This window comes from Bos indicus, chromosome 28, assembly GCF_029378745.1.
Source record: "Bos indicus isolate NIAB-ARS_2022 breed Sahiwal x Tharparkar chromosome 28, NIAB-ARS_B.indTharparkar_mat_pri_1.0, whole genome shotgun sequence".
Lineage (NCBI taxonomy): Eukaryota > Metazoa > Chordata > Mammalia > Artiodactyla > Bovidae > Bos > Bos indicus.
The window spans coordinates 13,943,913-13,965,427 of record NC_091787.1 but is presented as its reverse complement, the minus strand read 5'-3'; the positions used below and the strand labels follow the sequence as shown (position 1 = coordinate 13,965,427).

General features: G+C 43.8%; 1 protein-coding gene across 10 annotated transcripts; it reads left to right on the top strand.

Moving 5' to 3' along the window:
- The first annotated feature begins 2,735 nt into the window (after window positions 1-2,735).
- Window positions 2,736-21,370, top strand: HNRNPF (heterogeneous nuclear ribonucleoprotein F). 10 transcript variants are annotated; one of them, XM_019953857.2, is made up of 4 exons: window positions 2,736-2,827; window positions 4,834-4,890; window positions 16,512-16,571; window positions 19,460-21,370. In XM_019953857.2, the coding sequence occupies exon 4, from the start codon at window positions 19,510-19,512 to the stop codon at window positions 20,752-20,754; it is 1,245 nt and encodes a 414-aa protein (XP_019809416.1). In that variant the 5' UTR covers window positions 2,736-2,827; window positions 4,834-4,890; window positions 16,512-16,571; window positions 19,460-19,509; the 3' UTR covers window positions 20,755-21,370. The 10 variants fall into 10 exon arrangements, with proteins under 10 accessions (XP_019809416.1, XP_019809425.1, XP_019809420.1 ...); XM_019953861.2 differs by lacking the exon at window positions 2,736-2,827 and adding an exon at window positions 3,145-3,218; XM_019953862.2 differs by lacking the exon at window positions 2,736-2,827 and adding an exon at window positions 3,854-3,878.
- The last annotated feature ends 145 nt before the right edge of the window (window positions 21,371-21,515 follow it).

Below are 21,515 nucleotides of genomic sequence, written 5' to 3'. Positions count from 1 at the left end.
CTGCTTCAAAGATGCATTTTTTTCTATGTTGGTCAAAAAAATTAACCAGACAAGGCTGTGACCGCTGAGCCTGCTGGTGTCCCACCTGGGTTATCTTATCCTTCTTCTCTGACTACTACAGCAGCTGGCCTCAATGAGAAACATCCCATTTGGACTGGACCTATACTGTAGCTGGGCAGTTCAATACTTTATTTCATTCTTTCCTTCCTTCACATGGGAAAGGGAGGCAGAGAAGGCACTTGGGAACTAATCCAGAAAGACCTATCTCTCACTGGGCTTGAGAGTGCAGTACTTAAAAGAGTGGAGACTCTGAAACCAGAGTGTCTTAGCGCTGCACTCTGAAACCAGAGTGCATTAGTGCAATGCCCAGACCTGCTATCTACAAGCCGAGTAATTTTAGGAAAGTCACCTAACAATTCTATACCTCAGTTTCCTTCTACTAAGCAGTTATAGTAACATCCTGGTGAGTTGCTATGATGCTTAAATGAGATTAAGTACTCAAAATAGTGGAAAGCACAGTAAGGGTGCAGTACATGCTTGCAAAGACTCTTCAGTCATGTCCGACTGTTTGTGATCCTATGGACTGTAGTCCACCAGCCAGGCTTCTCTGTTCATGGGATTCTCCAGGCAAGAGTAATGGAGTGGGTTGCCATGCCCTCCTCCAGGTGATCTTCCTGATCCAGGGATCAAACCCTTGTCTCAGGCATCTAACTCCATTGACAGGTGGGAAGCCCAAAGATGCAATACAGGTCCACTGTTGTTATCACCACTGCCATTTGACAGGTAATGTGATTGTGAGTAAGAACCTTCTCCGAATCTCCCTGATCCTGCCTATACAAATGCTCTCCTGGGAAAGAAGGGGCGAGAAGGTGTCAAAGCTTAATGGGTAAAGTGTTCTTTCAAGGGGTACCAACTGGAACATTCTAGACAAAACTCTATACTATTTGCTAGTGGTTTCCAGACATGAGCTTATTTTAAACACTCAAAATAAAACTTATTAAAAAGTATTAAATTTGTGATAATAATCCACTTACATAAACATCAGGAAGTAAACAGGCAGGTCAATCTGTAAGAGGATACATCTTGGGGTGATTTTCATTTGTGGTGAATTCAACTGTTTATAAATCAGATGGTAGAGGTGCACTTGTGCAGACACTCTCAAGAATCAAAAAAGATGTCTTTTGACTTCAGAGCCCGGGTGAAACACTTTCGTGGACACAAACGTGAAAAGAAAAGGTGGAGACCTCTAAGGCCCTACAGCTGAGGAGGCAGTCCATGTTAGACTAGCTATGGGCAAGCATCTTCCAGTTAGTGAGATGAGATGTACATCTGTTGAAAAGGTCTGGGATCTGTGGCACCAGTCTGAGCTTTCTGTGGAAGAAAATCCACACATGACTGTGCTGGTGCTCACCTGCAAAAGATATCGTAGTGGACACCTGCGATGACTCCCAAGGAGCAGGGGAGGCTCAGCATCAGGCCAAGGCCCCAGTCTTTCATTTACAGAAGGCCTCAAAGATTACTGCATCATGGATGAATGCTGGAGAACTGTCAAACTTGATGAGGGGATCAAAAAGCCCCCACGGCTCAGAGGCCTGCTTAGTGCTTTGTAGGAACATGTCTTATTGGACCTGATTTCAGTCTCTAAATTCTGAAGCTTTTGTGTGTGTATGTGTGTGTGTGTGTAATTTGAATATTTGCCTCAGATTAGGTATTTGCATTTTCTCTCCGGAGTCGGACTTTTCTATAGCCTGACCTGTGATGGAGTCATTGGATTTCTTACAAATAACTTATTTGATTTTTGAAGAACCTGTTTTCTGTAATTGTGCCTCATCAGTTTTCTCTTAATTTTCAAGTCCTCTTGTTTTTACTTTTCTTTTCCCCTTAGAATCAACTTCTGGTGACAAATTGTGCTCCTTCCTTTTCTATAGTAACTACTCATAATGACAACCCACTACAGTATTCTTGCCTGGAGAATTCCAGGGACAGAAGATCCTGGCGGGCTATGGTCCACAGGGTCGCAGAGTTGGACACGACTGAACAACTAACATTTCACTTTCACTCATAATCTGACCCTATTCCAAGCACCCCCTTATTAAGTGGTGGTTTTTAAAATAATCTTCTACTTAAGCAGTGATGAGTGCCTTCATATCTTCCTCTTTATGGAAGCTCCAAAAATAAAATAGTAATGATTAACCCCAGAACACATTAAAGAATCTGCTCCACTGCCTCAGGCAGGGTAGCCATTTCAGTTACCGTCTTGCCAGTCTGCTCAGGGGCTCTGACTGAAAACTAATTTTCCTCGGGGTCCTGAGGGCCACCTTTAGCAATCTTGGGGCTTCTCAGCCTAAGAGAGAATCAGTTGAGCAACCCTAGGTCAACTTGCTAATCCCTCTCTAAACCCTGCCCTCGGAGCCGCCTTTATAGGTTTCCGGTGTTCTCGGTTCCCTCTTTCTTCATTCTCAGCAAGAAATAACTCTGTTTTCTTCTGTTGCCCTGGCCTTCAATCCAGGGGTCCTTTGGGCTCAATATTTGGGGGACTCTCCCAGTCAGTATCTATTGGGGCTCAAAAGGGCCCCACTAACCATCCTAGAAAGCTCGCCCCCTGCTCGTAGCTCCCCTCCCAGCAGCGCCCCGGCTCCGTACGCCCCTGCCCCGCCCTACTACTAGCTAGCCAATCCCTGGCTCCGCTCCGGGAGCGTCACAATGGCGCCCCCGCGGCTCCGCCCCCCGGACGCCCGCCTTGGAGACCCCGCCCCTCCGCGGTCTTTGCGTCTTTCCGGCTCCGTCTGGGAAGTGAGACCGCGCCGCGTCTTGTTGGGAGAAGCAGGTGGGATTCTGAGGGGAAGCCGGCCAGCGGTTACACCGGGAGCCGGGAGCGGGGCGGGGGCGTGAGTTCCTGGGGCTCTTGTTCCTGGGAGCTTGGGCGTGGGGCCGAGGAGGGGTAGGGCACTCCGAGAGCTTTAGGGCTTCCGGAAGCGCCGAGTGCGCACAACGGGCGGGGGTTGTGGACTCGGGCCTGCCGCGTGCCTGAACCCGCCCCTCGGGGCCCCCTCCCGGGGCGCGCTGCCAGGGGTTTCCATGGTGATGGTAAACAAGCCTCAACTGCCTCAGCCACAACTGCCAAGTCCCTAGCGTTCCACCCTCCTCTAGGTACTTAGAGGGACGACCAAGGTGCCGGATGTGAAGAAAAGCGGGGGCGTGGAGACTCGGAGCCCGAGGTGAGGGGTGGAACAGGCAGCGTCCGAGGCTCGCACACCAGGGACCGGCTGGGGACTGGGCCACTTGGCATTGAGGGCCGAGGAACTGAGATTTGGGGGTCAGCGGAGGCGGGATCTGGGGTGAAGGCCCTCACACCCGGGACCGATTGGGGTCTGGGCCTACGGGGGGAGTTGTGAACCGCGGGGCTGAGGTTTGGAGTCGGAGGAAATGGGCCGTGTATTCGGGGACCGACAGGGTACTGAAAGGGGACCCGGCCCACTGAGGGTGGGGACCGCGGGACTGAGATTTGGGCTTGGGGGAGGTGGATTTGAGGTCAGGGGCCTTATATTCCCGGCACTAGACCGCGGGGCTGAGGTTTGGACTTGGGGAAGTAGAGAGCCTCGTGCGGACTCCAGAGGGAGCAGAGCCCTAGCGCCCCTGGCAGGAGTAGGATGGGAAGACCAGGCAACCGCTCGAGGAGGGTCATTTTAAAATGAAAGCGGTACTTGCACGTGGCTGAACGCGTCCGCGAGTTGAACTAGACGGGTTGGGACCTGACTCCTCCCCCCTCCCACGTTCCCGCTCGCCGAGCCTCGACTTTGGAGCGTTGCCGCCTTTTCTTCCTGTCCGTGCGGCGTGTGTGCCCTAAGCCCCGTCTGCATTCGTCTCCTGCTCTTGAGGTATCCTGCCTGTATTTTGGTTGAAACTCTGGTTCTCGTTGTCTTGGCTTGGTGACCACACTTCTGCTGAGCTATCTTAATTTGGCCGTTTCTTTTTTTTGTTCTGTACTACTTTTCTTTTGAATGTACTTTGTGCCCGTTCTTGCCTGCGCCCGAGAAACTTCTGGACGCAGCTCGCGCTGCGCCTCCACCTCCCTGTTCCCGCGTGGCTCACGGAAGGCGGCGCTGGGCGACCCGGGGCGGGGCTCTGCGAGTCGCGGGGACCCGACCGGCCTTGGACCCCGGTCTTTTACCTGAATGGTTGGAGGGGCCGTGGGCCTCTCACCTTGAATATGTACTCTAAAGGGGCTCTCAGAGGTTCCCAACAAATAACCCCAGGCCCTAGAGAGCCGCCCCACCCCCACTTCGCCGGGCACCAGCGAGTCCCGCGTCCTTTGGGATGCCCTCGGCAGTTTTCTAACCCTGGATGTCCTAAGACGAACCACCATGCTTCACAACTGTTTTCGAGGTTGAGGGGAGAGGGCCTGTCTGCCACTGCGGAGGGTGTTCGGAGGGAGAGCGGCCCGCGAGCGGCCATACTCTGAGGGGGGCGGTGCGGCCGCGGCGGCTTCCGGAAACCGCCGGCTGGGAGGCCGGGGGCGGGGGGGGGGGGGGGGCCTCGGGTGGTCCGACCCTTGTGGAACTCTTAGGGTTGAAGGCGGCAAATCTTTTAGAAACATCTTCGAAACTATTCATTTTACTATAATTGTCAGTATTTCAGTCACGTTTTTAAAAGTTGACTGTTTCTGAATTTCTAGTAAAAATGAAAATAATTTGGGGTTCTCCGGTCAGATAAAAACCTGTTAGGGCCTATCAGTGAAAAGTGATGTTTTCAGTGCTAATTTTTAGGCAATTTTTCTTTTTTCATTTTAATTCCTGCACTTAATGAATATTGAGAGAGATCGTTTTATTACAGGTGTGAAGCAGATTCATCCTTTGCCTTGAGGATCTCATCTTCCTGTGTGCATTCTCTGTAAGTTGATTCGGTTTTTTATTTCCGTTTTACGGTGTCTCTTTTTTAATCTTTTATTTTAGTAACGTTCTTTTTGTATTATTTGCTTTTTGTTGCTTTTCTCTTTAACTGGCAAGTGACTGGTTTTCACTTGAGTACTGTTGTTACAGAGCTCCCTTTAAACATAAAATATCTGAAAAATGTGAGTTGATTTGAGGAGAGTTAGTCCTTGTTGTGACCGAAACTGAGGGAGAGTGTGGAGACAAGGGGTGCGTGCCCTTTGGAGTCGGTGCCTGTAGAGACTACAGAAACGGGAGGGGGCCACCTTCCACAGAGCTGACTTTACCACCAACCTGCCCTCTCCAATCTGAGTTCTGGTTCTCAGATTCTTTGTAGAAACACATTAAGTGACCCTTAACTGGATCCACACACAGAGCTAGGTGTTTTTCCACATTTTCTAATCGCATGCTCATGACCAGTTTGCAGGAAAGTATTACTGTGTTGTCATCATAGAGATGTGTCTTAAGGGATATAGGTGGGACTGGGACGCAGGTCTGCCTGACGGCTTCAGTCTTCTACCAGGGCCCCTGCCCCTAATTAGCTGCCACAAAGGTTCTTGAGGAGGACAGAAAACGGGGCAGAGGAGAGCCAGGCTCATCTAAGACCAGCCTGGCTTATTTTACAACAAATCCCGGGCATAGTAAGATTTTTATTCATAACTTTGTATTTCTAAAGACTTTTAAAATATAACCGCAATACCATTACCACACCTAAAAAAATAATAATTCTTTGATATCATCTAATACTCAGTGTTCACATGTACCTGATTGTGTAATATTTTTATATAGCTGGTTGGTTTGATTTGGAATCCAAACAAGTTCATTATATATTTGTTAGATAACTATCCTTTAAGTTTATGGTTTTTTTTTTTAATTGTTTGGCTGTGCTGGGGTGCTGCATGCAGGATCTAGTTTTCTTACCAGTGATGGAACCTGGTCCCCCTGCATTGGTAGCACCACGTCTTAGCCACTGGACCACTAAGGAAGTTCCCTCTTAAGTTATATTTTAAGCTAGAACAGCACTGTCCAATAGAAATACAATGCAAGTCACATAATTTAACATTTTCTGATGAAAAGAAACATACAGTTCACTTTAGTAATTTAGTTTAATGTGATATATATGTACCTTAAATAGATCCAAAATATCACTTCATCGTGTAATAAATTTTCATGCTTTTTTCCTGAACTAAACTTTCAGAATCCAGTGCGTGCTTATTTTATAGCACATCTCAATTTGCACCAGCCACAGTTCAATTGTGACAAAGAGGCTCCCTTATTAGTGAGGATCTAAAGGTTTTCTATTCTTAAAGTTTCTTCTTATGTAGAAGTCAGGTTTTGTGGCTCATGTAGAATTCTTTTCCCACACTCTGGGTTTTTCTGACTACATTCCCATGGAGTTAGTTGTTTGAGTCTCTGTCCTCTGCATTTCCTTTTAAAATGTTAGTTAACCTCTATACGCTGTTCTGATTCCCTTGAAATTTTTAAAAATATTGCATTGGAGGTGTTTGGTACTCCTGCCAGGGGCACATACTGGTTGGTGTCCCTTGTGATGTTAGCAGCTATTGATTGTTCTCTAGATGCATTGTTAATTATTTCCATATCTGTGATATTTTAATTCAGTATTCCTCATTTATTAGCAGGAGTACTCCTATAAGGAAGAAATTTTCTTTATTATTTGATTACTCTAAGATGTACTTTTATAAAAGGTTAAGGTTTTGATTTCTTGTTTATATTTATCAATACTAGTGTAATGAACTGAATCTTTAGTATGTGCCAAAATCAGTAATTTTTCTGGTATCATTATGAAGTCATGGATTTTATCATAGAGGATGTGTTTTAATCCATTGTAGCTTTTATTCTCTTTGATGCTCACATTATTCAATTTTTGGCTAATGGGAGTGCCCTTAAGATTGGTTCTTGAGTTTCTTGACTCAACTTCATGGTCTTTGGCTTATTGAGTTTAAGATATAATACTTTCTTAAGTGGATCCATCAAAGTTCATTCAACTGGACCTCTGCTACTGCTAAGTCGCTTCAGTCGTGTCAGACTCTGTGCAACCCCATAGACGGCAGCCCACCAGGCTCCCCCGTCCCTGGGATCCTCCAGGCAAGAACACTGGAGTGGATTGCCATTTCCTTCTCCAATGCATGAAAGTGAAAAGTGAAAGTGAAGTCGCTCAGTCGTGTCTGACTTTTCGACACCCCATGGACTGCAGCCTACCAGGCTCCTCCGTCCATGGAATTTTCAGGCAAGAGTACTGGAGTGGGATGCCATTGCCTAGTGATGGGCAATTGGGTTGTTAGTCTTTTCCTATTAGAAATAGTGCTGCAATGCTTCATTTACGATTCTAATTTATCTTACATGGTGATGAGCATCTTTTCATGTTTAAGGGCATTTCTTTTTCTATCAATTGTCAATATATCTAGCCTTTAAAAATTTTTTTGGACTGTTAGACTTGTGTTTCTCTTTTTAGAAGCTCTCTATATGTTTAAAGATATTAACACTCTTGGGAATAAATTGCAGATGTCTTTCCTATTTTATCAGTGATATTTTTGCATAGCTTATGCTATTTTTAGCCATGCATAAGATGTTTAGGTTGGGTTTTTGTTTTTTTTTTTTTTTTTTTGATGTGTGTATATTTGTAACCCTATATGTGAGTCATGATCAGGCATGTTCTCTACTTCCAGTGTGGAGGAATTTTGTAATTTAGGATATTTCTTAGCATTTCTTAGAAATACGAAAAATTCTTAGCTAACTCCTATTTTACCTTCATTAAGATGCTAATGTGACATCATCAGTGATTAACTTGGAAATGATGAATTACAGTGGGATTCTTGGAATAAATCCAAGTTGATCATGACATATTAAGTAGCCTTGTGTATTGTTGGATTTGGTTGTCTTATGTTTATGTAGGAATTTTTCATGTGAGTTCTGGAGTGAAATTAGCCTGTGAAACTGGATAAACTAATTCTAAAACTCTTGAAAAAATCAATTCCAAGTTTATTGTAGATTAAAATGTTTAAAAATGTAGATGAAAACAACAGAGCCTTTAAGTTTAAAAACTGTCCATATGGCCTTGGGCCAAGAGAAAGATTTCTGAAATAACACAAAAATCGATATTCATTTAAGAGAAAAATGACAAGAATGAAAAAATTCTAAACTATTATGTTTCTCTTACAGTATGCCTTTTCAAAAGTCCTGACTATATAAATATTAGAAATTCTTACCACATTCTCTCCTTTTAAGTTTATCTGCATGCAGGGATGATCCACAATTCACATCTCCAGTCTTCATCTTCACCCTAATTGAGGTCTTTTCTGCTTTACTACAAATATTTGGTTAGAATAGTGCTGTCCAATAGAATTATGATATAAATGCTTTTTTTTTTCCATTTTTATATAATTCACATACCATACAGTTCACCTTTGTAAAGAGTACGATTCAGAGGGTGTTTTTTTAATTCGCAAAGTTGTAAAAAGCCATCACCACTAATTCCAGTATATTTTTGTTTGGTTCAAGTATAGTTGATTTCTAATATATTAATTTCAGGTGTAAGCACAGTGATTCAGTTATTCATGTGTATATTCTTTTTCCTTCAAGGTGATTACAAAATACTGAGTATAGTTCCCTCTGCTATGTAGTTAGGTCCTTGTTTATCTATTTCATGTTATGTGTATGTTAATTCCAACCTCCTGATTTACACCCCGTCCTTTTGCTATAAGTTTATTTTCTGTCTGTGAGCCTTCTTTCTGCTTTGTAAGTAAGTGTGTTTTGTTTTTAGCGTCTACCTATAAGCAGTATCACATTTGTCTTTGGTTTCACTTAGTATGATAGTCTCTAGGTCTATCTATGTGGCAGCAAATGGCCCGGTACATATTATGTTGAAACATTCCTAGAGTAAATTCCAGTTCATTATGGTGTATAACCCTTTTTATAGGTTGCTAGATTCATTTTATTAGTATTTTGTTGGAATTTTGCATTTATGCTCTTAGGGGTTATCTTGTGATATCTGTCTGGTTTTGCCATCTACATGTGTATTAATTTGCTAGGGCTGCCATAAGAAAGTCCTGCAGACTTGGTGGCTTAAACAGAAATTTATTGTGCCATAATACTGAAGGCTAGAAGTCCTGCATTATGATATCAGCAGGTTTGGTTCCCTCTTGAGAAGCTTGAGGAATATATGAAGGATATGTTCCAGACCTCTCTGGTTTTTAGGTGGGTGTCTTCCCTCTGCTTTCTGTGTCCAAATTGCCCCTTCTTCATTTTGGAATACAGACGACATTAATTATGTCATTTTTAATTTAGCTATCTCTATAAATATATCCAAGTCTGGTCACATTCTGAGGTACTGGGGGTATCTTTAACATAAGAATTTTGGGGGCATGATGTTCAGCCCATAACAGACATAATTAATACTGGTCTTGTAGAATGAATTGAGAAATTTTTTAATAGTTTATTTTAATATATTGTGATTAGTTCAAAACATCCAAAATATTACTTTAGTACATAATGAAAAAATTGGAAGTGAAGTTGTTCAGTCGTGTCTGACTCATTGTGACCCCATGGACTGTAGCCTGCCAGGCTCCTCTGTCCATGGGATTTTCCAGGCAAGAATACTGGAGTGGATTGCCGTTTGCTTCTCCAGGGGAATCTTCTCAACTCAGGGATCAAACCCGGGTCTCCCACATTGCAGAAATATGTAATAAGTATTTTAATTATTATTTTTTTCTTTTTTGGCTGCACTGCAAGACTTCTGAGATCTTAATTTTCCAATTAGTGATTGAACCCTCAGCAAGTGAGCAAGCAAGTGGGATCCTAACCACTGGACCACCAGGGAATTCCCTGCAATTCTTTGTATATGTACTAAATTTTATCACTTGGGGCACATCTCAATTTGTTCTTGGCACATTTCAAGCTCTACGGGCTACTCTTTTTTTTTTTTTGCTACTCTATTTTTATCCTTTGTACCTAACCTGTTCTTTTTTTCAAAGCAGTTTTCCTTTGTACTTTAAATTTAGTTTACCAACATATGCTTGATTTTTGTGTTTTTAAAGTATCTGTGGGGAACTACACAACAGTGTTTATCTTAAGCCAGGAAGGTTTCCTTCTATTCTTTATCTGTTCTCCTGCCTCCGTTTTGTCTTTTTATTCTCGAATGCCTACCATTCACTTGTTTCTCCTGTCCTGTCTCTTATTATATGAGTCCTCTGAATTTCATCTCTTCCCCCTTGTTTTTTTTTTTTTTTTTTCTCCTTTGTTTTGAGCTTATTTCTTCTACTTGGTTTTCCAAGCCACTAACCTTTCTTTCATTATTAACTACAAATCAAAACTCAGTTTTTAGCACTGGAAAATGTTTCATTCTGTAATCAGGTCTGTTAAAATATTTACTAAAGTTTAGTGCAGTATTTCTTTATCCTAGAAAACTGTTGTGTGCTGTTGTCCGGCTTGTATTACTGTTGCTAGAGCCCCTCTCAAGTACATAGTCCTGTTCCTTTGCTGCTCTTGGTTCTGTTCTCCACTCCCCTGGCATAGTGTGCTTGTGGTCCTGAGCAGTGAACATTGAGCACCAGGAGCTATAACTGCCTCCATTCTTATGGCAGCTGCAGGTGATCTGACAAGGTGTCAGCTCTCCCCCTGGTCCCACGAGGAAGTTCCAGGCCTCCTGAATGGACTGGGCATTTGTTAATACAGGTGACAGATACTTCCCTCTGTTGAGAACAGATTTTAGCACTAGAGATCTAGTGTTTCTATTTTATGAACTGCCACACCTGATATTTTTTCTGTTCTAACTTTAGACATTGATTCTTGAGTCACCAACAAAATGCAGTCAATATCATGGAACGACTTCTTGTTTTATGTTGGCTAAAAAATTGTTCCGTGTGTTCATTTCAAAACAGACATTATAGATATGATTATTTCAACACAAACTTTATAGATATGATTTACCTAACAGTACATTACAGTTTTTGCTTTTTAGTTAACACAGCTTTTGAGAAATGAACACTGGGGAAAACAGTGTATTATTCCCCCAGGCTTAGCCACAGTAAGGTAAAGAGCCTAATAGTCTAAAGATAATGGAAAACAGCCTTCCTGTTGCTTTCAGATTATGACATATCTTCTTTGACATATGAAAATATAATGGCAAACATTTAAAGTGTCAATGTATTTTAATCCTTCATCTATAGCTTTTCTCTTTTTTAATTGAAGTTAATTTACAATATTGTGTTAGTTTCTGGTGTATAGAAAAGTGATTCAGCTGTCTATATATACCTTTTCATATTCCTTCCCATTATAATTTATTACAGAATATTGAGTGTACTTCCTTGTGCTGTACAGTAGGACCTTATTATTTCATATTAGTTTGTATCTTAAACATTTTTCTTCTTATTTTTGAATTTAGTAAGAACTAAATATAGTGATTAAAAGGATTCACTACAAATTAAAAATATTTTTACAAAGCATATCCTAACAAATGACTACATTTTAAAGTCTTACCTGTATACCAGGGTAAAAACGTTTTAACATTTCCACCCCTGTTCATGCATGCTTCTGATCTGTTTAAATGTCACTTCCTCAGAATCCCTATATGAGTTAGCCCCCATTTTCTAATTTGGGGTTATTTCAGAATTTGTCATCACATGTTTATTCTTTATTGATTCCTAGTCCACTGTTCTGTGGACTTAGCACAGTACCTGCATTTTGTTAGTGCACAATATTTCTGGGTTAATGAATGACTTGAGATTGAGTAAATTTTATCCTGCTGCATATCACTGAAATCCTTTGACACGCTTGAGTTTCCACCACAATGTTTTTGTTGCAGAGTATCATCAGTTCTTCCAAAATTTGACTTATTTCTTCCCATCTAGTTTCCATGCATCTGTTCCCATCATTCATCTTCCAGAGAGCAGCTAGACTGTTCTGTTGGAAAGTAAAACTCGTTTCCATTGGTCTTAGAATAAATAAAGTCTAAAATACGGTATCAGGCCTTCAGGGCCTTGGGGGAATCTTGCTCTGCTTCCCTCATTGATCTCAGTCCTGGCTGCAGGTGTTTTTGGGTGTTTTCTGTCCCAATACTTCCCCCTGTGTATTCTGTACATGTTGTTCCTTCACTGGGCAGGAACCCTATCGTGACTGATCAATTATTAACACTAAGCTAGCCAGTGTCATCAACCAGTTAAGCCAAGAAAGCATATATAACGTTACTAAACTGAAACAAATACATTGAAAAAAGTGAGGAAACGGATGTCAGTCGTGTAGATTACCAAGAATATGTTTTGACAAGGTTTTTAGGAAGTGAGAAAAGTGAAATAAATGCTCAGGAAGCAGTCAGGGTACTCATTTCTGTAGATAACTGTTTCCCAAAACAAGCCAATTTCATGGCTTAATTTTTCTTCAGAATATTCTTTCTTGAATGTATGAGTTTTTAGTGTCTTTGTCATTTCCGTGGGATAGCTGCATTTTAAATCCTATCACCCAGCTTCAATAGCTACCAGTTGTGGACAGTTTTTCTTTACATCCCCCATTTTTTGAGGCAGATCCCATCCCATCCATCACACCATTTCACCCACAAATATTTAAAAATGTATCTCTAAAAGCTATAATGCCTTTCGTTTTAGGATAACTAATTTCGTTACTTAAGTAAATATAATACTTTAATATCAAATTTCTAGTCGATGTTCAGGTATTTCCTAAATTGTCCTATAAATGTTTACCAATTTGTTTGAATCAAGATCCATATATTTCCCATATATCGTGAATCCCTGATAATTCTTGTTATTTTTATTCATTAAGTGCTCCTTTGAAGCTATTTTGTTGAAGGACCGGCTATTGTGCTTGTCTAGTTTCCCAGGGTCTTTGCAGACTGCATTATTACATTCTCACTTAGTATGGTTCCTTTTCCCTATAAATTCTGTAATTAAGTAGATTCTTACAGACTTTTCAAGATAAAAACTTTATTACTAAAAGTATTAAACATACACAAAAGTAAAGACAACAGTATAAAACTCCATGTACCCATCCCTCAGCTTCAATAATTACTGAATCATGGCCCATGTACTGACTCCCACCACTCAAGATTATTTAGAAACAGATTCTAGATAATCATACGAATCTCTAACGACTTAAACACAGCAACAAAGCTACAACTAAAATTTTATAGTTTCTTCATCTAAATTCAAGTCACTGCTAACATTACTGCAATTGCCTTATAATTGTTTTCCAGTTCATTTGAATTAATATTCAGGTGTTCATAAAATGTAATTGCTTGCTAGGTTGTAGAGTTAAAGAATTGCGAGTTTTAAAATTAATCCTTTTAAACTGAAAAAAGTTGTATGACTGCTCAAACCTACAAAACAAGGTACTGTATATACAAAGAGGATTCTGCCTTTTGTACATTAGTTTTCATTCGGAATTCTTTCCTGCCTTAAAGAGTTTGTTTGTTGTTGGTTTTTTTTTTTTTATTTTACGGTTTCTCCTTCCTTAAGAGTGGTGACGGCTAACTCCTCCCCTCCTCTCCGCCTGTACTCTGGACTTTTCTCTACCCTGGCACCTCTCCTGAGAGCTCACTCAGAACGGTCTTCCTCGTTGCTTTCCTTCCCTCCTCCCACTTCCTGCCTTGGCCGACCGCGCGGGCCGCACCTGCAGGGCGCGTTTCCATTGGTGACATCTTGGCGGGCCCGCCAGTGGCACTTCCTCCTTTACACCCCGTGACCCACGTCCGGCTCGCCGCCCTCCCAGTCACGCGGCCTCTGCCTCCGGGACGCAGCCCCGTGCGCCGGCCTTCCGCACTCCAGGCCCCGGACCCGTCGTGGTGAGCCGCCGCGAGCGGACGACCCCCGCCCGCACTTCCCCCAGCCCCCGTGGGTCCCTGGAACTCCCCTACCTCCTCCCGCGCAGCCGCCCCCTACCCCCAGGAACTCTTTCTGCCCCCTCTCGCTGCCCCAGGAACTCCCCCTCCCCCACCTACCCTGCGTCCCCAGGAAGTCCCCCCGACCCGACCCGACCCGAGAGCTCCGCCCCCAACCCCGGGAGCCGCCCGCCCCCCTCGGGTACCGGGAACTCTTCCTCACGGCTCCACGGAGCCCCTGGGATTCGGGAGCTCCGCCTTCCCTCCCCCGCGGCTCCGGGAAGCCCGGGCCTGAGAACTCTTGCCCACTTCGCTGCGAACACTTTCGCCTCTATCCGCGGCCTGAAAACTCTGCCACCCTAGTGAGTCCCCGCTGTCCTGGGAGCTCCCCCCCCCCCCGCCCCACCTCGGGCCCCGGGAGCCTACGTCTCGTGACCTTCCCCTCCCCCCAGCTCGCGCGGCCCGGGAAGCCTCTCCCTCCCCCACCCGTAGTTCGCCCCGCCCCGGAAGCTCCCGCTGACCCCGCCCAGGCCCGTGGATGGGGCCCCCTGTCGTCGGGCCTTCCTGTAGGGCTTTGCCGACCGAAGGCTGTCGGATCGGCGGTTGGAGGCCGAGCGAACCCCTTCACGTCCCAGTGCCCCCGCCAGGAGCCTAGCGTCCGGGACTGATACCGCGCTTCCCGCCGAAATCGCTCAGACGCGCCCCTGGCGGCCCGCGGCCGCGAGCTTGAGAGCGCACTTTGAAGCCTGGTACGAAGCGTTTTCCCCCAGCCAGTTGAGTTTCAATTTCAGGTTGATAACAAAAGGAGGTGCACCTGGCCTTTCCGCGGAATCTTCTGCGTTTTTAAGCTTCGGGTGGAGTTGGGGGTCCTTTGGCTGTAAACTGCGCTTGCTGGTTGAAAATAGAAATCGGTCCTGCTCTCTTCAGCGGTAAGTTTTAGGGCAGAGTCAACTGCGTAATCCTGAGGCGGCGTCTCCCGTGGACTGTGATTTAAGAGGTAGAACTTTCTGATTAATTAAGACAACCTACCAGTCTGTGCGTGCTGCCAGCTGTAGGTTAAAATTCATTTACAAGTAAGGGCGAAAATGCTTTTCAGGCCCTATTGGGACGCGGATAAAGCAGGGTGAAGCCAGGGAGCTGCTGAGTTCCAGTCCCTGAATAGAAACGGTGGGGGCGCAGTTTGAGCCGCCCTGTGTACTTCGTAGATAAACCTAATCAGTCGGGCGCTGGAGGTGCGCCCTTTTTATCTCGAGGGGTCTACCTGGATCTCAACTAAATCTTGTCTAACCAGTATAGTAGAGTGAGGTCGAACTCGTTCTGGAATACCTCCTGGGAGCAGTTAGATATGTTGAATCTCGGCCCCGGCCCAGATCTATTGTTTTAGAATCTGCCTTTTAACAAGATCCTTGGGTGGTCCGTGTGCTCACTTACGTAATAGACCACTTGCGGGCAGGGGGGTGGAGTTGTGCAAAATGAGTCTCCAGGTGCTGGACCCAAGAGGAGTGTTTTGTAACACTTGGCCCCAGTGGTTACACTGTCGGGCTGTCGGGGAGCCGGGTGGGAGACCAGTGTATATCCTTAACGCTTGAACATGTGTGCGCCATAGTTCAGCCACGTGGGAATCGGTTTCCTCATGTCTGACCGCCCCTGGGTTTGCGTGTCCGAGCAGGGGCTTTTGGTCTGCGGACCACACTGGAATGAGCATGTAGCAGGGTGATAAACCCAGGCAAAGAATTCGGACCACTAAGATGACCGGGCTCTCTACCCTTTAGATTCTACTCTTTTCTGAGGGTAGAGGAGAGGGACAGTTGAAGCTTCTTGAAAACCCTCGTCTAGAGAATTTGAAACTGTTAACTTCTTAAATTGTAGTACTTTATGTAGATTTTCCTCCCCAGAGTAGTATCTCATGTAAGAGAGGGTGCTAATAAGGCAAGACAGGTACTGTGTCTATGGCAACAGGCTCAGAGAAACTGACTTTTCTCAATTCTGTGGTTCTAAAACTAAGAATGTTCTTTAGTTCTCAGACGAATTCGCTGGACATACCAAAGTTTTCTGCTACAGCTTTATTCTGTGGCTGTGGCTGATGGTAGATTGATGTTTTTCCTATTTTAAAACATTTCAACACTACCTCCCCTCATTCTCAGTTAAAAGAGCAATGTTATATAAATACAAGTCTCAAGAAATGAAATTATTAAAAACAGGGAAGGAAAATCTTTTTAATATCTCCACCCAGACCTCCAGGGATGTTTGCAAATTGTAAATACTGTTAGGCCAGTTTATAGCAAACTACTTTTGCCTGGAGCACGTCTCTGTGAATACGGCCTGGTCTCCAGTGCCGATCAGCGGTGCAACTCCTCTCCCCCCTGCTCGGCCTGCCTTCTGCTTCCGGGAACCGCTCCTCGACCCAGCCCCGCCCAAAAGGTGCGCCTCCCACTCTAGGTATTTAAATTTTCTTAACCACGGTTAGGGGTTTCTGTACAGAACGCGCCTTCTGAGTAAATCTTTCAGGGCAAGTGGGATGGTTCCAGGCTGTTATTCTCTGTATTACCCTATGAAAAAGGTAAACCTTTCCAAAGCTGTTGGGGTGGGACGGGCGTGTACTTTCTTTAAGGCAACCCGGTGCTTGCCACGGCTCCGGAGAGGAGCTCAGAGCCGGTCCCAGTCAGGGGATTGCTGCCTCTTCTCGCTCCGGGAGTGCTGGGACATTAAGGTAAAATTTCCTTGTCGCTTTTTTTTAGGACGATTCGTTACCTACCTGGAGTGTCTTTGACTGTGGGCATCCCCCGGTGTTCTTTAAGGTGAGCTATTTTAAGAAAATTAATTTCTCAGTTTATAATTGATTTCTTGATACAGATAACTTCCTGAGTGAAAACTTTTTTTCACTAGCTGTAAATCTAACGTTGAGCAGAAAGCCAGCTTATTTTCACAAGTTTTAGTTAACGTACTGAAAGTCTGCGAAGAATCCAAATGTAGAGGATTCTGAGGTCAACAGAAAGGATATTGCTCTGTGTTTTAGAAGTACATGTGTGTTTTGGGAAAGTGCTTTTTTCGCTTTATAATTTCTGTTTCGGGCACTTTAATTCTTACATGACATATTTGTTTTTTTATGCTTCCTGTGTGGTCCCCCCCCCCCCCCCCCCCCGCGCCCTGCCTTCTGCTTGTCTTTTTTAACCTAACCAGAAGGTGGTGTTGGCCCCACGTGACTGTCAGTTAATCTCTTGCTAATCTTGGGCCTGCTGTGCTGGGGGTGGGACTACAGTGACCTACAGAACAGATAAGTCTGTTGCCACTAGCCTTTCAATGCAGTTGCAAAGAGTTTTAAACAAATTATGGATTGTTTCCGTAGAATGCTCTGGGATCATAGAAGTATAGATTTAATTTGTGGGGGGGGAGAAAGTCTTGTGGAAAAGTTGGTAAATTTAAGCTGAGACCGTAAGGATTAGTGGGATTTAGCTAGACAGATTGGGTGGGCTATCTTCAGACAGATAATTACTACGTGTGTCAATTCCAGTGGAACAGAGAGCCTGCCACATTTCGGCACAGAGAAATACGGGAATAAAGGTTTGTTTGCTTTCTAATGCAAGTGTGTTTCAGGTCAAAGTTTCAAGGCCTGAGCACCCCCTTGGCCCTATGATTTGTGTTCCAGACAGTGGGGAGCCACTGAGGTGTTGAAACAAAGTGACATAAAATTGCTCTTAAAACAGCTACAGGTTGGGCTGGTAGCAAGGATTGGAAAAGTTGTAGATGTGAATGTCTTGGAAAGGGCTTGTTGGTATTGGAAGTAGAAAGGGATGAAGGCGATGCACAAAGATGATGATGATGATTTGATATTCAAATCATAACGTCAAGCAGGTCTAAGGACCAAAGTAAGATATGAGAAACCTCTATACTTGTTGGAATCAAGAGTTGCTGAATAGAATTTAGGCATGGATTAGGAATAGGATTAGGGTGGAGAATGGGATCACCCCCCAAAGAAATGATGAGCTCATTAGATTTAAGGGCTTATAAGTTGTTCAAAGATTGCTTCAGTTTCATTCTAGAGCCTTTGGATGACAGGTAAGGCCATTTAAGCCGCACCCAGGGTACTAAGCAGTGTAACCTGTGGAATGGAGTGTGTCTAGGCCAGTCTTGCCCTCGGGGAGTCTAAGTCTAGGAACCTGTGTGTCCTGAACCCAGAATTGGCCCTGGACATACAAGGATCAGGTAAGGTTGCCTGAAAAAAGGGGGCCAGTGATTATGTATTGTTAAACCTTGGGGAAGGACTTAAAGAGGCAGAGTACCTAAGGAATTAACAGGAAAACCAAGAGCCAAGAGGAGAAAGGATTTCCAGAGAGAATGGTTAAATCCTGAGGGCACAAAAGAGATGGAGATAAGAAAATGTTTCTTTTCTTGCCATAGAGATCCTTGGCAGAGTGAGATGTGCCCTAGTTTAATGGTGGGGTAGGGTAGGGCATGTAAGAAGTCTTTTTGAAGATGAGATTTCACTGAAAGGGAAAACAAAACCAAGTAGCTGGAGGCAAAGTTGGTATCAGAAAAGATACCTTAGGGGATACCTTATATCTTATAAAGATATCTTAGGGGATAATTAGAAATGAGAAAATCTCCTTAATTGATGGGGAAAAGTGTTCAGTGAAGTTTGTGTGAAGATGAAGATTGCTTGGGGTGGGTGGAGTTGACCAGGGCAGAGCCACAGATAAGAGCTCAGCTACAGAAGAAGCAACTCCCTTGTTTATAAAGTTCTAAAACTTGCTCTGATTTGCTTCACCAGGTCTCTGTTAAACCGATTTACTTTACTTTTCTTACCATTCATGCTTTCTAGTTTTAATCGTGGGGTTTTTAGAAATCTGTCCATGTTTTGCTCTAATCGTGTAAATATGCCATGCCATTTTAGATAGTTTTAGGATTCATCTGAGGTAAGATTCTGTTTTATCTTTTTCTATGTGATAACGTGCCTAAATTTTTTTGAAAAGGCAGCTTTTACCACTGACTTAATAGCTACATCTGTTACACTTGTTATCAAATGACAATTCCATAAAACTTGTATATACTTGTGCCTGTTCTGAATATATTTTTGGCCTTATCTGTATTTTTATTGTCCGTGTTATTCATGTATTGCTATCTGACTCAGCTCCCGCTCTTCAGAATGCTGCCCTTCGACATGGATTTAACCTTTACTCTTTTTTAGCTTGGACTCTAGGTGTCAGATGCCACTTGCACTTCATGGCACTTTGTCAGGAGGGGCACCTGTCATGCCTCTTGTACAATGAAGAGTCCATTCCATTTCTAGTCCCTCAGTGAAACACAGTGATGTGTGTGTTACGTTGAACAACGTAATGTGTTTTATTTTGTTTTTTTGGGGGGGGGGGGAGGGGGGTCATGCTGTGCTGCTTATGGGACTAGGGATTGAACCCAAGCCATGGCAGTGTGAAACTGAGAGGCATATAATTTGATTTCTATGTTTGCATCTCATATAACTGATACTCTGCTGATGTACTTATCTGTTTGTTTAGATATGTCTTAATTTGACCTTGCACTTGATTGGGGTTTTGAATAGACAGTAGGACTTGCCACCTACTCTCTTGCGTTTTAGTGATGCAGTAATACAATCTGTTTTCCTTTAGTTTCATATTCTTGTTATACATATTAAATGAAAATTTATGTAAAGTAGTTTTTGCTTTCTTTTCAGCCACAAAAGCTGCACCCAAGCTTGTTTGACGTCTGCTCTGTCGAGTGTCCATGATGTTGGGCCCTGAGGGAGGTGAAGGCTTTGTGGTCAAGCTCCGTGGCCTGCCCTGGTCCTGCTCTGTTGAGGATGTGCAGAATTTCCTCTCCGACTGCACGATCCATGACGGGGTCGCAGGTGTTCACTTTATCTACACTAGAGAAGGCAGGCAGAGTGGTGAGGCTTTTGTCGAACTTGAATCAGAAGATGACGTAAAATTGGCCCTTAAAAAAGACAGGGAAAGCATGGGACATCGGTACATTGAAGTGTTCAAGTCCCACAGAACCGAGATGGATTGGGTGTTGAAGCACAGTGGTCCAAACAGTGCTGACACTGCCAATGATGGTTTCGTGCGACTTCGAGGACTCCCGTTTGGATGCACCAAGGAAGAGATCATTCAGTTTTTCTCAGGGTTGGAAATCGTGCCAAACGGGATCACATTGCCTGTGGACCCCGAGGGCAAGATTACAGGGGAAGCCTTTGTGCAGTTTGCCTCACAGGAGTTAGCAGAGAAGGCTCTAGGGAAGCACAAGGAGAGAATAGGGCACAGGTATATTGAGGTGTTCAAGAGCAGTCAGGAAGAAGTTAGGTCATACTCGGATCCCCCACTGAAGTTCATGTCAGTGCAGCGGCCAGGGCCCTATGACCGCCCTGGCACAGCCAGGAGGTATATTGGCATCGTCAAGCAGGCAGGTCTGGAGAGGATGAGGTCTGGTGCCTACAGTGCAGGCTATGGGGGGTATGAGGAGTACAGCGGCCTCAGTGATGGCTACGGCTTCACCACCGACCTGTTTGGGAGAGACCTCAGTTACTGTCTCTCTGGAATGTACGACCACAGGTATGGAGATGGTGAGTTCACTGTCCAGAGCACCACTGGACACTGTGTCCACATGAGAGGTCTGCCCTACAAAGCCACAGAGAACGACATTTACAACTTCTTCTCCCCGCTCAACCCTGTGAGAGTCCACATTGAGATCGGCCCTGATGGAAGAGTGACCGGCGAAGCTGATGTTGAGTTTGCCACTCATGAAGAAGCCGTGGCGGCCATGTCCAAAGACAGGGCCAATATGCAACATCGATACATAGAACTTTTCTTAAATTCCACAACAGGGGCCAGCAACGGGGCATATAGCAGCCAGATGATGCAAGGCATGGGGGTGTCAACCCAGTCCACTTACAGTGGCCTTGAGAGCCAGTCTGTGAGCGGCTGTTACGGGGCTGGCTATGGTGGCCAGAACAGCATGGGTGGATATGACTAGTTTTGTTAGTAGCTTTTGAGTTATTTCAAATTTTCACAGGCAGCCAACAAGCAGTGAAAAGCAGTTATTACTCTAGAGGAAGCTATGGGACCCAATTTGCACCATGAGTTTGTGAAATCTGGATTAAAAAATTACCTCTTCAGTGTTTTCTCATGCAAACTTTCTTCTAGCATGTGATATTGAGTAAACTAAAACTTTTCAGCTTTTCTCAATTAACATTTTGGTAGTGTACTTCTGGAGTGATGTTATCTGAGTTTAAAGTAGTTTTAAGTATGTTAAATGTGGATCTTTTACACCACATCATCGTGAATACATTGGGGAGGCGTGCTTTTTTGGAAAACTCAAGGTGCTAGATCCCTAATTCAAAGAGGACATTTCTCATGTTTGTTCATTCTAGTTTATTTTCATTTAAAATCTCTTAGGTTAAGTTTAAGCTTTTTAAAAGTTAGTTTTGAAAATTGAGACACATTACTAATACTGTAGGAATTGGTGAGGCCTTGACTTAAAAACTTTCTTTGTACTGTGATTTCCTTTCGGGTGTATTTTGCTAAGTGAAACTTGTTAAATTTTTTTGTTAACTAAATTTTTTTCTTAAAATAAAAAGACTTTTTCACAATGACTGGCACAGACTATATACTCACCAACAAATAGCAAAATGACTTGGGTGGTTGAATTTAATACTGCTGTGTTAAACAGTGTGAATTTTAAATTTAGCACTATGATTTCCCTTGTGTTCTTAAAACAAGGCTAAATTAAAAACT